At 43.7% G+C, this 14,078-nt stretch overlaps 1 protein-coding gene across 1 annotated transcript in view; it reads right to left on the bottom strand.

Moving 5' to 3' along the window:
• LOC144503482 (anion exchange protein 3-like) overlaps positions 1-14,078 on the bottom strand; it is a 111,509-nt gene that overhangs the window by 52,265 nt on the left and 45,166 nt on the right. The window contains exons 6-7 of the mRNA XM_078227827.1: positions 12,470-12,606; positions 10,690-10,870 (exon numbers count right to left, since the gene is read on the bottom strand). Of these exons, the coding sequence (XP_078083953.1) occupies positions 10,690-10,870; positions 12,470-12,606 (318 nt within the window). The remainder of the gene's footprint in view (positions 1-10,689; positions 10,871-12,469; positions 12,607-14,078) is intronic.

Raw genomic sequence — 14,078 nt, 5'->3', positions numbered from 1 at the left:
CTCTCCCCAAACCCCCCTCTCCCTATTCACACTCATCCCCAACCCCACTCTTCCCCATTCACACTCTCCACAACCCCTCTCTCCCCATTTACACTCTCCCCCAACCCCTCTACCCAACCTCTCCCCATTTACACTCTCCCCAACCCCTGAGCAAGCTGAGAGGGGTGATTGAAAAGCAGCAGTGCTGGTAAGAGATTAATTGGATTAATTGAATTGTTTATTTATTTAATTAGTCAGCTAGTGTGTGTATTTTTTTGGCCTTTACTTTAACAGCAGTTTTTCAAGTTTAAAGTGAAAACTAGAAGTGGGCAGCAAAGGAGTCTGGGAAGGGTTTTTATTTTAACTTTAAAAGTCAGTTACCTGGGAGGTTCCCCCTCATTGATCCACTGGAGCAAGCTGAGAGGGGTGATTGAAAAGCAGCAGTGCTGGTAAGAGATTAATTGGATTAATTGAATTGTTTATTTATTTAATTAGTCAGCTAGTGTGTGTATTTTTTTGGCCTTTACTTTAACAGCAGTTTTTCAAGTTTAAAGTGAAAACTAGAAGTGGGCAGCAAAGGAGTCTGGGAAGGGTTTTTATTTTAACTTTAAAAGTCAGTTACCTGGGAGGTTCCCCCTCATTGATCCACTGGAGCAAGCTGAGAGGGGTGATTGAAAAGCAGCAGTGCTGGTAAGAGATTAATTGGATTAATTGAATTGTTTATTTATTTAATTAGTCAGCTAGTGTGTGTATTTTTTTGGCCTTTACTTTAACAGCAGTTTTTCAAGTTTAAAGTGAAAACTAGAAGTGGGCAGCAAAGGAGTCTGGGAAGGGTTTTTATTTTAACTTTAAAAGTCAGTTACCTGGGAGGTTCCCCCTCATTGATCCACTGGAGCAAGCTGAGAGGGGTGATTGAAAAGCAGCAGTGCTGGTAAGAGATTAATTGGATTAATTGAATTGTTTATTTATTTAATTAGTCAGCTAGTGTGTGTATTTTTTTGGCCTTTACTTTAACAGCAGTTTTTCAAGTTTAAAGTGAAAACTAGAAGTGGGCAGCAAAGGAGTCTGGGAAGGGTTTTTATTTTAACTTTAAAAGTCAGTTACCTGGGAGGTTCCCCCTCATTGATCCACTGGAGCAAGCTGAGAGGGGTGATTGAAAAGCAGCAGTGCTGGTAAGAGATTAATTGGATTAATTGAATTGTTTATTTATTTAATTAGTCAGCTAGTGTGTGTATTTTTTTGGCCTTTACTTTAACAGCAGTTTTTCAAGTTTAAAGTGAAAACTAGAAGTGGGCAGCAAAGGAGTCTGGGAAGGGTTTTTATTTTAACTTTAAAAGTCAGTTACCTGGGAGGTTCCCCCTCATTGATCCACTGGAGCAAGCTGAGAGGGGTGATTGAAAAGCAGCAGTGCTGGTAAGAGATTAATTGGATTAATTGAATTGTTTATTTATTTAATTAGTCAGCTAGTGTGTGTATTTTTTTGGCCTTTACTTTAACAGCAGTTTTTCAAGTTTAAAGTGAAAACTAGAAGTGGGCAGCAAAGGAGTCTGGGAAGGGTTTTTATTTTAACTTTAAAAGTCAGTTACCTGGGAGGTTCCCCCTCATTGATCCACTGGAGCAAGCTGAGAGGGGTGATTGAAAAGCAGCAGTGCTGGTAAGAGATTAATTGGATTAATTGAATTGTTTATTTATTTAATTAGTCAGCTAGTGTGTGTATTTTTTTGGCCTTTACTTTAACAGCAGTTTTTCAAGTTTAAAGTGAAAACTAGAAGTGGGCAGCAAAGGAGTCTGGGAAGGGTTTTTATTTTAACTTTAAAAGTCAGTTACCTGGGAGGTTCCCCCTCATTGATCCACTGGAGCAAGCTGAGAGGGGTGATTGAAAAGCAGCAGTGCTGGTAAGAGATTAATTGGATTAATTGAATTGTTTATTTATTTAATTAGTCAGCTAGTGTGTGTATTTTTTTGGCCTTTACTTTAACAGCAGTTTTTCAAGTTTAAAGTGAAAACTAGAAGTGGGCAGCAAAGGAGTCTGGGAAGGGTTTTTATTTTAACTTTAAAAGTCAGTTACCTGGGAGGTTCCCCCTCATTGATCCACTGGAGCAAGCTGAGAGGGGTGATTGAAAAGCAGCAGTGCTGGTAAGAGATTAATTGGATTAATTGAATTGTTTATTTATTTAATTAGTCAGCTAGTGTGTGTATTTTTTTGGCCTTTACTTTAACAGCAGTTTTTCAAGTTTAAAGTGAAAACTAGAAGTGGGCAGCAAAGGAGTCTGGGAAGGGTTTTTATTTTAACTTTAAAAGTCAGTTACCTGGGAGGTTCCCCCTCATTGATCCACTGGAGCAAGCTGAGAGGGGTGATTGAAAAGCAGCAGTGCTGGTAAGAGATTAATTGGATTAATTGAATTGTTTATTTATTTAATTAGTCAGCTAGTGTGTGTATTTTTTTGGCCTTTACTTTAACAGCAGTTTTTCAAGTTTAAAGTGAAAACTAGAAGTGGGCAGCAAAGGAGTCTGGGAAGGGTTTTTATTTTAACTTTAAAAGTCAGTTACCTGGGAGGTTCCCCCTCATTGATCCACTGGAGCAAGCTGAGAGGGGTGATTGAAAAGCAGCAGTGCTGGTAAGAGATTAATTGGATTAATTGAATTGTTTATTTATTTAATTAGTCAGCTAGTGTGTGTATTTTTTTGGCCTTTACTTTAACAGCAGTTTTTCAAGTTTAAAGTGAAAACTAGAAGTGGGCAGCAAAGGAGTCTGGGAAGGGTTTTTATTTTAACTTTAAAAGTCAGTTACCTGGGAGGTTCCCCCTCATTGATCCACTGGAGCAAGCTGAGAGGGGTGATTGAAAAGCAGCAGTGCTGGTAAGAGATTAATTGGATTAATTGAATTGTTTATTTATTTAATTAGTCAGCTAGTGTGTGTATTTTTTTGGCCTTTACTTTAACAGCAGTTTTTCAAGTTTAAAGTGAAAACTAGAAGTGGGCAGCAAAGGAGTCTGGGAAGGGTTTTTATTTTAACTTTAAAAGTCAGTTACCTGGGAGGTTCCCCCTCATTGATCCACTGGAGCAAGCTGAGAGGGGTGATTGAAAAGCAGCAGTGCTGGTAAGAGATTAATTGGATTAATTGAATTGTTTATTTATTTAATTAGTCAGCTAGTGTGTGTATTTTTTTGGCCTTTACTTTAACAGCAGTTTTTCAAGTTTAAAGTGAAAACTAGAAGTGGGCAGCAAAGGAGTCTGGGAAGGGTTTTTATTTTAACTTTAAAAGTCAGTTACCTGGGAGGTTCCCCCTCATTGATCCACTGGAGCAAGCTGAGAGGGGTGATTGAAAAGCAGCAGTGCTGGTAAGAGATTAATTGGATTAATTGAATTGTTTATTTATTTAATTAGTCAGCTAGTGTGTGTATTTTTTTGGCCTTTACTTTAACAGCAGTTTTTCAAGTTTAAAGTGAAAACTAGAAGTGGGCAGCAAAGGAGTCTGGGAAGGGTTTTTATTTTAACTTTAAAAGTCAGTTACCTGGGAGGTTCCCCCTCATTGATCCACTGGAGCAAGCTGAGAGGGGTGATTGAAAAGCAGCAGTGCTGGTAAGAGATTAATTGGATTAATTGAATTGTTTATTTATTTAATTAGTCAGCTAGTGTGTGTATTTTTTTGGCCTTTACTTTAACAGCAGTTTTTCAAGTTTAAAGTGAAAACTAGAAGTGGGCAGCAAAGGAGTCTGGGAAGGGTTTTTATTTTAACTTTAAAAGTCAGTTACCTGGGAGGTTCCCCCTCATTGATCCACTGGAGCAAGCTGAGAGGGGTGATTGAAAAGCAGCAGTGCTGGTAAGAGATTAATTGGATTAATTGAATTGTTTATTTATTTAATTAGTCAGCTAGTGTGTGTATTTTTTTGGCCTTTACTTTAACAGCAGTTTTTCAAGTTTAAAGTGAAAACTAGAAGTGGGCAGCAAAGGAGTCTGGGAAGGGTTTTTATTTTAACTTTAAAAGTCAGTTACCTGGGAGGTTCCCCCTCATTGATCCACTGGAGCAAGCTGAGAGGGGTGATTGAAAAGCAGCAGTGCTGGTAAGAGATTAATTGGATTAATTGAATTGTTTATTTATTTAATTAGTCAGCTAGTGTGTGTATTTTTTTGGCCTTTACTTTAACAGCAGTTTTTCAAGTTTAAAGTGAAAACTAGAAGTGGGCAGCAAAGGAGTCTGGGAAGGGTTTTTATTTTAACTTTAAAAGTCAGTTACCTGGGAGGTTCCCCCTCATTGATCCACTGGAGCAAGCTGAGAGGGGTGATTGAAAAGCAGCAGTGCTGGTAAGAGATTAATTGGATTAATTGAATTGTTTATTTATTTAATTAGTCAGCTAGTGTGTGTATTTTTTTGGCCTTTACTTTAACAGCAGTTTTTCAAGTTTAAAGTGAAAACTAGAAGTGGGCAGCAAAGGAGTCTGGGAAGGGTTTTTATTTTAACTTTAAAAGTCAGTTACCTGGGAGGTTCCCCCTCATTGATCCACTGGAGCAAGCTGAGAGGGGTGATTGAAAAGCAGCAGTGCTGGTAAGAGATTAATTGGATTAATTGAATTGTTTATTTATTTAATTAGTCAGCTAGTGTGTGTATTTTTTTGGCCTTTACTTTAACAGCAGTTTTTCAAGTTTAAAGTGAAAACTAGAAGTGGGCAGCAAAGGAGTCTGGGAAGGGTTTTTATTTTAACTTTAAAAGTCAGTTACCTGGGAGGTTCCCCCTCATTGATCCACTGGAGCAAGCTGAGAGGGGTGATTGAAAAGCAGCAGTGCTGGTAAGAGATTAATTGGATTAATTGAATTGTTTATTTATTTAATTAGTCAGCTAGTGTGTGTATTTTTTTGGCCTTTACTTTAACAGCAGTTTTTCAAGTTTAAAGTGAAAACTAGAAGTGGGCAGCAAAGGAGTCTGGGAAGGGTTTTTATTTTAACTTTAAAAGTCAGTTACCTGGGAGGTTCCCCCTCAGTAGTAGTTTTTTTTTCTCTCGGGCCCCTAGCCCTATAAATTGGTGCAGAGGAGATACCCGATCCTCTACACTGGTAGAGGATCCCACCCTTCCATCCTCCTCTAACCTAATTATAAGTGTGGGGAAGTTTTTTGTTTTCTTTTTTTCTTGCTGGTAATGGCTTCAGGGATGGCAGTTCAGGCAGTATGCTGCATCTCCTGTGGGATGTATGTGGTGAGGAAATCCAGTAGTGTTTCAGGAGATTTTAGTTGTAAGAAGTGCATTAGATTGCAGCTTCTGGAGGAGCGTGTAAAGGAGCTGGAGGGGGAGGTACAGGAACTCCGCATAATTCGGGAGGCGGAGGTGGAAGTTGATAGGAGTTATAGAGAAATAGTAACTCCTAGAAATGAGGCTTGGGTCAATGCCAGGAGGAGGGGTAAGAAGCAATCGGGAAGACAATCCCCTGGGGCGGTTCCCCTCCATAATAGGTTTTCGGTGCTGGAGGCTACAGTTGAGGAGGAATCAACTGAGCATAGAGAGCAGATCTCTGGGGGTGAGCCGAGTGAGAAAGCTCAGGTGGTTAGGGGCTGTAAAAGACTGGGCCTTGTGATTGGGGACTCCACAATTAAGGGGACAGATAGGAGGGTCGGAACTAAAGGTAGGGACTCAGGGTTGGTGTGTTGCCTACCAGGGGCTGGGGTCCGGGATGTGTCTGACAGGGTATTCAGGACTCTTAGGGGGGAGGGAGATAAACCACAAGTTATTGTACATGTGGGGACACACGACATAGGGAGGATAGGGGAAGGGGATATTAGGCAGGGATTTATGGAGTTGGGGTGGAAACTAAAGGCCAAGACTGACAGAGTGGTTATCTCTGGACTCTTGCCTGTACCACGGGATAGTTTAGAGAGGAATAGGGAGAGGGAAGGTTTGAATTCATGGCTGAGGGGATGGTGCAGGAGGGAGGGGTTCAGGTACTTAAGCAATTGGGGCTCGTACTGGGGAAGGTGTGACCTCTATGAGAAGGATGGTCTACACCTTAATCAGAAGGGGACCAATATCCTGGGGGGTAAATTTGCTAAGGCCATGCAGGGAGGTTTAAACTGATTCGGGGGGGGGGAGGGATCCTGAGTAGTGGGGCTGAAAGTGAGGGATGCATGGATGGGGACTGCAATGCACGGCATTGCAGAGGTGGGGTGGAGCAGGGTTTGAAATGTGTATACTTCAATGCCAGGAGTATTCGCAATAAAGTGGGTGAACTTGCAGCGTGGATCAGTACCTGGGACTTCGATGTTGTGGCTATTTCAGAGACATGGATAGAGCAGGGGCAGGAATGGATGCTGCAGGTCCCGGGGTTCAAATGTTTTAGTCGAAGTAGGGAAGGAGGTAGAAGAGGGGGAGGGGTAGCATTATTGGTCAGAGATTGTATCACAGTGTCAGAGAGGAGGTTTGATGAGGACTTATCTGTTGAGGTAGTATGGGCGGAGATTAGAAATAGGAGAGGAGAGGTCACCCTGTTGGGAGTCTTTTATAGACCTCCTAAAAGTTCTAGAGAGGTTGAGGAAAGGATTGCGGAGTCAATCCTGCTTAGGAGTGAAAGTAATAGGGCAATTGTTATGGGGGATTTTAACTTGACTAATATTGACTGGAATTGTTATAGCTCTAGCTCGTTAGAGGGGTCAGTTTTTGTTCAAAGCGTGCAGGAAGGTTTTTTGACTCAGTATGTAGACAGGCCAACTAGAGGTGAGGCTATATTGGATCTGGTGCTGGGAAATGAGCCAGACCAGGTGCTAGACTTGGAAGTTGGTGTGCATTTTGGTGATAGTGACCACAATTCGGTTACGTTCACCTTAGTGATGGAAAGGGATAGGCATGAACCTCGGGCCAGTGGTTTTAGCTGGGGGAAGGGTAATTATGAGGTTATTAGGAGAGAATTAGGAAACATAGGTTGGACTAGGAGATTACAGGGACTGGGAACGTCCGACATGTGGAGTTTTTTCAAGGAGCAGCTACTGCGAGTCTGTGATAGGTATGTCCCTGTCAGGCAAGGAGGAATTGGTAGGGCTAGGGAACCGTGGTGCACCAAAAAAGTTTCTTTGTTGGTTAAAAAGAAAAAGGAGGCTTATGTTCGGATGAGACGTGAGCACTCGGGTAGTGCACTAGAAAGCTTTAGATTGGCTAAGAGGGAGTTGAAGAGCGAGCTTAGAAGGGCTAAAAGGGGACATGAGAAGACTTTGGCGGATAGGGTTAAAGAGAATCCTAAGGCGTTCTATAGGTATGTCAAGAACAGAAGGTTGGTTAGGGCAAGTTTAGGGCCAGTTATAGATGGCAGAGGGAAGTTATGTGTGGAACCGGAGGAGATTGGTGAAGCATTGAACCAATATTTCTCTTCGGTGTTCACGCAAGGGGACATGAATATAGCTGAGGAGGACACTGGGTTGCAAGGGAGTAGAATAGACAGTATTACAGTTGATAAGGAGGATGTGCAGGATATTCTGGAGGGTCTGAAAATAGATAAATCCCCTGGTCCGGATGGGATTTATCCAAGGATTCTCTGGGAGGCAAGAGAAGTGATTGCAGAGCCTCTGGCTCTGATCTTCAGGTCGTCGTTGGCCTCTGGTATAGTACCAGAAGATTGGAGGTTAGCGAATGTTGTCCCATTGTTTAAGAAGGGGAACAGAGACTTCCCCGGGAATTATAGACCGGTGAGTCTCACTTCTGTTGTCGGCAAGATGTTGGAAAAAATTATAAGGGATAGGATTTATAGTTATTTGGAGAGTAATGAATTGATAGGTGATAGTCAGCATGGTTTTGTGGCAGGTAGGTCGTGCCTTACTAACCTTATTGAGTTTTTTGAGAAAGTGACCAAGGAGGTGGATGGGGGCAAGGCAGTGGACGTGGTATATATGGATTTTAGTAAGGCGTTTGATAAGGTTCACCATGGTAGGCTTCTGCAGAAAATGCAGATGTATGGGATTGGGGGTGATCTAGGAAATTGGATCAGGAATTGGCTAGCGGATAGGAAACAGAGGGTGGTGGTTGATAGTAAATATTCATCATGGAGTGCGGTTACAAGTGGTGTACCTCAAGGATCTGTTTTGGGGCCACTGCTGTTTGTAATATTTATTAATGATCTGGATGAGGGTATAGTTGGGTGGATTAGCAAATTTGCTGATGACACCAAAGTCGGTGGTGTGGTAGACAGTGAGGAAGGGTGTCGTAGTTTGCAGGAAGACTTAGACAGGTTGCAAAGTTGGGCCGAGAGGTGGCGGATGGAGTTTAATGCGGAGAAGTGTGAGGTAATTCACTTTGGTAGGAATAACAGATGTGTTGAGTATAGGGCTAACGGGAGGACTTTGAATAGTGTGGAGGAGCAGAGGGATCTAGGTGTATGTGTGCATAGATCCCTGAAAGTTGGGAATCAAGTAGATAAGGTTGTTAAGAAGGCATATGGTGTCTTGGCGTTTATTGGTAGGGGGATTGAATTTAGGAGTCGTAGCGTTATGTTGCAACTGTACACAACTCTGGTGCGGCCGCACTTGGAGTACTGTGTGCAGTTCTGGTCCCCACATTACAGGAAGGATGTGGAGGCTTTGGAGAGGGTGCAGAGGAGGTTTACCAGGATGTTGCCTGGTATGGAGGGGAGATCCTATGAGGAGAGGCTGAGGGATTTGGGATTGTTTTCGCTGGAAAGGCGGCGGCTAAGAGGGGATCTTATTGAAACATATAAGATGATTAGAGGTTTAGATAGGGTGGATAGTGATAGCCTTTTTCCTCTGATGGAGAAATCCAGCACGAGGGGGCATGGCTTTAAATTGAGGGGGGGTAGTTATAGAACCGATGTCAGGGGTAGGTTCTTTACCCAGAGGGTGGTGAGGGATTGGAATGCCCTGCCAGCATCAGTAGTAAATGCGCCTAGTTTGGGGGCGTTTAAGAGATCCGTAGATAGGTTCATGGACGAAAAGAAATTGGTTTAGGTTGGAGGGTCACAGTTTTTTTTTTTAACTGGTCGGTGCAACATCGTGGGCCGAAGGGCCTGTTCTGCGCTGTAATGTTCTATGTTCTCTATGTTCTATGTTCTCTCCCCAACAACACTCTGCCCCAACATTTCCCCCTAATTTACATTCCTCTGACTTTCTCTCAGCCTCTTTGCATTTCCTCTCCCATCCCCTCTCTATTTACAATTCCTGACCATGATGTAAGGAAGGTTTGTGTCAAGTGGTCAGAATAGATTCTTCATTCAGTTCTTGGCCATCTGTTCTCCTGTATCTCGAGACCTGCCATGAGAATTCTCTGACAAAGAAATGCTGCCAATAATTGCCTTTGTACTCTATTACCCAGTAAGAAGTTTAACAACACCAGGTTAAAGTCCAACAGGTTTATTTGGTAGCAAAAGCCACACAAGTGCTACCAAATAAACCTGTTGGACTTTAACCTGGTGTTGTTAAACTTCTTACTGTGTTTACCCCAGTCCAACGCCGGCATCTCCACATCATCTCTATTACCCAGACAGAGCACCTGTAAACTTTTAGAACAACAACATTTCATTTAATCAACACCTTTATCATAGTAAAGGGTCTGCTGGCACTATATAGGAATGCTATCAAACAACATTTGACATGAGGAGATATTTGGACAGGTGACCAAAAGCTGGTCAGAACGGTCAGTTGACATTAAACGGGTTGCAGGGGGGGAGGAGGGGGGGGGGGGGGGGGAAGGGGGGGAGGAGGGGGGGGGGGGGGGAGGAGGGGGGGGGGGGGGAGGAGGGGGGGTCCAACCAAATCAACATAATCTAACTAACTTAAGGACAACTCAAAAAGGGGCAGCTCCCTAAATGGAGAACCACCCGAAACAAAAGACAAAGTGGAAAGGAAACTTAAAACATCAAATTAAAATGTGATTAAAGGGGTCAATAATACACCCCAGTCCCTGCGGTGCCCAGTGGGCATGGAAGGCATCATCTGTGCCCCCGGACACTGCATGCTCCCTCTCCAGGGACACCCGGCTTGCGAATATAGCCGCGGTAGAGGGGCAGACAGTTGGGTTGGATGACCCCCTCGATTGCCTGCTGCCTGGACCTGTAGATGGCACGCCTTGCCAGGCCCAGGAGCACGTTACTCCTTAATCAGAGAGTTCATATTCCAATAGACCAACCTCAATGGCCTGATTGAAGTCATTACAGGGATGTTGGCAGAGGGAGACAGGGAGGCAGAGAGGAATGGGAAGGAGATTTCAGAGCTTGGAGCCTAGGCATCTGAAAACACTGCCACCAATGGTGGAGAGATTAAAATTGAGGATATGTAAGAAGCCAGAATGGAGGGACAAAAAGGTCTCGAAGGGTTGTTGGGCTGGTGATGATTTCAGATAGGGGAGGGGTGAGGCTATGAAGGAACTTATTAAAAAAAAGGATTGGAATTTTAAAATTGAGGCAATGACAGACCAGGAGCCAATGTAGGTTGGCAAGTACCTGGACCAAGGATAAACAGGACTTGTTGCAAGTTAGCAGCAGAGTTTTGGAAGAGCACAAGTTTATCTAGGATGGGAGTTGGCATTGAATAGTCAACTCTGAGGGTAACAAAGGCACAAGGGAGGTTTCAGAAGCAACTGAGAGGTCGACAGAAAATACTAGAGAGAGGGAAGTAGGTTGTCTTGGTGATGGAGAGGACCTAGAGTTGGAAGCTCAGTTCAGGGTAAAACAGAAAGAGTAAAGAGCATGGCCAAGTCAGAAGATGCACTTTGCAACAGCACTCACCCTGTGCAATAGTCTTTCTCAGCTCCAGGAGGCTGCGGAATGTGAGGGATGCCACATGCGGCTTGCCCCACTTGTACGTCTCTGATACCACGTCTTCCTCAAACTTGATCCAGCGAGCTGTCTCCTGCCACATCATCTCATTGTTCTTACCCATGACCAGCTCATTCAGCTCAACAAAAACCTGCGCAAACAATGGGGAATGTGGAGTGAAGTAAATACTCAGTGAGATTGTCCTGAGATTGGTGGGGTGGTGGCAATGGTGCGGAGACAGGAGATGCTAACAGTGCGATGTAGCCTAAACACCAAACCCCCTTTTTTTATACTTTTCCAATTCAATCAAATCAAATCCAATTCAGAGTCTCAACAAGTTGAGACATTTCAGATCCAGGCTGACAAGACAGGACGGGAGACCAAAACCACCCTGTCCTGGGCCTGATCTACATGAGTCAAGCTGATTGGAGAAGGGGGAGGATCCTCCTCCAAGACTTGAGCTCATTTGCATCTTAGCCAAAAGGCCGAGATGCCGCTTTTAAAAATTGCTTCATATGAAACATATGAAGCCTCAGCGTAACCCAATGACCTCAACCAAGTGCGGCCGACAATGGGGTGCCGACACTACACTTGATCTTAGCCAAAAGGCCGAGAAGTCACACACACAAATGTCCAATGCTGGCTCAACACAAGTCTCATGGAGCACTGGCCTTGAGTACATCACTGTAGCTCAATGGATTACACTTCACGCTCCAAAGGTGCACAGGTTAGGTGGATTGGCCATGCTAAATTGCCCCTTAGTGTCCCAAGATGTGTAGATTAGGGGATTAGTGGGGTAAATGTGAGGGGTTACAGGGATAGGTGTGGGGTGGTCCAGGGAAAGATGCTCTGTCAGAGAGTCGGTGCAGACCCGATGGGCCGAATGGCCTCCTTCTGCACTGTAGGGATTCTATGATTCTACGATAATTCAGACATGAATCCAGTTGCACTCCAGAGACTTGAGGCTATAATCCAGGCTGACACGCCTAGTACAAGACTGAGTGGGTGCTGCACTGTCAAAGGTGCAGATGAAGGGCTGAAACTGAGGACCTATCTGACCCCCGTGAGGGGCGAGGTGTGGGGGGGGGGGGGGCGGGGAAATAAAAAATCCCATTTCCTCTATTTTGAAGAAGGGCAAGATAGTTCATTCTTGGTGTCCTGAACAATATTTATTCCGTAACCAACATCAATTTAAAAAAACCTGATCATTATTTTATTACTGTATCTGGGAGCATGCTGTGTGCAAATTGGTGTTTCAAAGAACAAAGAAAATTACAGCACAGGAACAGGCCCTTTGGCCCTCCAAGCCTGCACCGACCATGCTGCCCGACTTAACGAAAACCCCCTACCTTTCCGGGGACCATATCCCTCTATTCCCATCCTATTCATGTATTTGTCAAGACGTATCCGCTTCCACTCCTCCCCCGGCAACGAGTTCTAGGCACCCACCACCCTCTGTGTAAAAAATCTGCCTCGTACATCTCCTTTAAACCTTGCCCCTCGCACCTTAAACCTGTGCCCCCTAGTAATTGGCTTTTCCACCCTGGAAAAAAGCTTCTGACTATTCACTCTGTCCATGCCTCTCATAATCTTTCCTACATTACGACAATGATAATACTTCAAAAAAACATATTTCATCTGCTGTAAAGCCCTTTTGGATTACCTGAGGTCATGAAAAGCACTATCTAAATGAAAGTGACATGTTACGTTGAACAATGAGAGAGTGAAGGTGCAGAAGGATGCTAAATACCTCATGGGGTTTTTTGTCGGGCCGTATCTTTTTCATGCTGGTTTGGGGGATTTTGATGCTAACTTTACTTATTTGGTTTTTTGACGGTTTCTTGACCAAATGGCGACGAACTCCAGGGTTGTCCTCAAATCGGTGGCCTGTGGACAAAAAGGGAAGCGAGGTTCAGAAACTTCCAGATAAATCAAGAGTTTTGCCTGGGTGGATGCATCGGCATGGTTACACTTACTCAGCAAGAGTACAGTTACTCTTAATCCCCTCAGTGGGTAGTTTAGTTTATTTATTAGTGTCACAAGTAGGCTTACATTAACACTGCAATGAAGTTACTGTGAAAATCCCCGAGTTGCCACACTCCGGCGCCTGTTCAGGTACACGGAGGGAAAATTTAGCACGGCCAATGCACCCTAACCAGCATGTCTTTGGACTGTCTACAAAACTGAACTTGAAAATTCACAAATGAACAGTAATGAGGACTCTCCTCTTGTAGGAGGAACTTTGGACTATTATTATTGTAAGGAGTAAGGGAAGAAACCGGAGCACCCGGAGGAAACCCACGCAGACACGGGAAGAACGTGCAGACGCTGCACAGACAGTGACCCAAGCCGGGAATCGAACCCGGGTCCCTGACGCTGTGTGGCAGCAGTGCTAACCACTGTGCCACCATGCCACCCTAATACCTCTGTCTCAAGAGCGGGTTCAAATCCCACTCCAGACACTTGAGTACAAAATCTGAGTTGGCCCTCCCAGTGCAGTACTGAGGGAGTGGTGCAGTGTCAGAGGTGCCGTTTTCTGGCAATGATGTTAAACTGAGGCCTCATCTGCCGTTTTAGATCGACGTAAGTAATCCACCCATTTCATTATTCAAGAGAAGAGCAGGGGAATTCTCTTTATTGTCCTGGCCAATATCTATCCCTCAACTAAGATTGTGAAAACAAATTATATGATCTTTTATTCCATAGTTTGTGGGAGCTTGCTGTGAACAAATTGAATGCCAGGTTTCATACATTACAACAGTGATTACATTTCAAAAGTACCTCATTAGTTCTAAAGCACTTTGCAACATCCTGGCGTGATGAAAGGCGTTATATCAATTAAAATCTTTCTTTTTTTAATTCCCAGCCTTCACATTGCCATGGTAACACACCATGCTCACTCCCACAGTTGAGAAATCTAATGGGTTCACATGAATCTTTTCAATCACAGCAAGATGTTGTCTTCAGGATGTTAAAGGTGTTGTTATCTGGCTGCCAGGAGTCCAAAGGGTTCAATGAACCAGACCCTTGGCATGAAAAGTTGCATGTAATCCTAATTAAATATACCTCATTTGATTCACCTTCTCTATGTCTCCTTTCCATATAACTGCACTGTACCTAATTTAATGGACCCAAACCCCTTTCCATTCTCACTCATTGTACAGAATCTCAAAAGACCCAAATTCTTCTCTTCACTCCCTCTATACAGATCCCATTTGATCAAATCCCTTCCCATTCACTAACCCTGTATAGAATCTCAATGGAACAAAGAACAAAGAACAATTCAGCACAGGAACAGGCCCTTCGGCCCTCCAAGCCTGCACCGCTCCCTGGTCCAAACTAGACCATTCTTTTGTATC

The sequence above is a fragment of the Mustelus asterias genome, chromosome 14 (assembly GCF_964213995.1).
Source record: "Mustelus asterias chromosome 14, sMusAst1.hap1.1, whole genome shotgun sequence".
Lineage (NCBI taxonomy): Eukaryota > Metazoa > Chordata > Chondrichthyes > Carcharhiniformes > Triakidae > Mustelus > Mustelus asterias.
Note: the sequence above shows the minus strand (reverse complement) of the source record. Positions and strands in the feature narration are given on the sequence as shown.